General features: G+C 46.2%; 1 protein-coding gene across 1 annotated transcript in view; it reads left to right on the top strand.

Annotated features, from left to right (window-relative positions):
* LOC102382917 (protocadherin alpha-C2) overlaps positions 1-1,062 on the top strand; it is a gene marked incomplete at its 5' end in the record, with an annotated part of 148,455 nt that overhangs the window by 21,517 nt on the left and 125,876 nt on the right. The window contains 1 exon segment of the mRNA XM_025191586.1: positions 1,014-1,062. Coding sequence (XP_025047371.1) covers positions 1,014-1,062 — 49 coding nt within the window.

Consider the following 1,062-nt stretch of genomic DNA (forward strand, 5'->3'; position numbering starts at 1 on the left):
TTGCCCCCTCCCCCAGCCGGGACGGGGGGAAAATGGGATGGGGGCATGGCAGCACTGGGAGCAGGGGCTATGCCCTGCTGCCACTTGCTCCCTTCCACCTGTAGTGAGCCGCACCTGCATCACACCCCCACCCCTCACCCCAGCTGGGCAAGTGGCAGTAGGACATAGCCCCTGCTCCCAGCACTGCCACGCCCACATCCTGTGCACCCCCACCCCCCTTCCCCAAGTCCCTCGCTCCCCCCTGTCCTGTCTGGGCAGCTTGTCCCAGCCCCAATCCCTCCCTCCCACATGCCCTTTCCCTCCTCTCTCTGCCAACCCCAACAGACTTACCAACTGGAGGCAGCTGTGTCCAGCATGGTGAGGACTGCTGCCTGTTTAGTCTATGGCCAAATCTCCAAAGCGGCACTGAATCTTCGGATCTGATTCAGCTGAAATGAATCGGGATACAGTGATTCGAATCTCTGAATCAAATCACTGTCCCTCCTAATTGGTGAAATCTAAATCCGAAGCAAATTCTTGCTGCTTAGCACAGGCCTAATAAAAACCTGCTGCAGTCTGCAAACCTGATAGAATCTAGTGTAGTCCTCTGCAGTCCACTAGCCCCAACAAGAAGCTGATATCAAGCAGACTAGCTATAAATATACCTTTCATGGGGGCTGCATTTTGTACATATCCAGATAAATGCATTCCAGGTGAGAGCAGAGGTAGTCTACTTTTACCAGCTAAAAAATGTGTGTATTTTTCAGTACTAATAATTTTCCCATAGCCAAACATCTGAATATAGAAAAAGTAATAGCCTACCAATCTGTGTGTTCATGTAAATTTTCTTAAGATTAATAGAAAGATTTAGCAGGTCTGAATGCATAAAGTTTTTAAATGGCTTTATGGAGCCATTTGATATAATATACATGTAAACATTTCAAAACCCTGAAGAAAAACTTGTATTCAGATGCATATATTATTAAATGTTTTAAAAACATTATAATGATTATTTTCCTTTTTTGTTTTTATAGCCAAAACAGCCCAATCCTGATTGGCGCTATTCTGCATCCCTAAGAGCAG

The sequence above is a fragment of the Alligator sinensis genome, unplaced genomic scaffold (genome assembly GCF_000455745.1).
Source record: "Alligator sinensis unplaced genomic scaffold, ASM45574v1 scaffold1205_1, whole genome shotgun sequence".
Taxonomy (NCBI): Eukaryota; Metazoa; Chordata; order Crocodylia; family Alligatoridae; genus Alligator; species Alligator sinensis.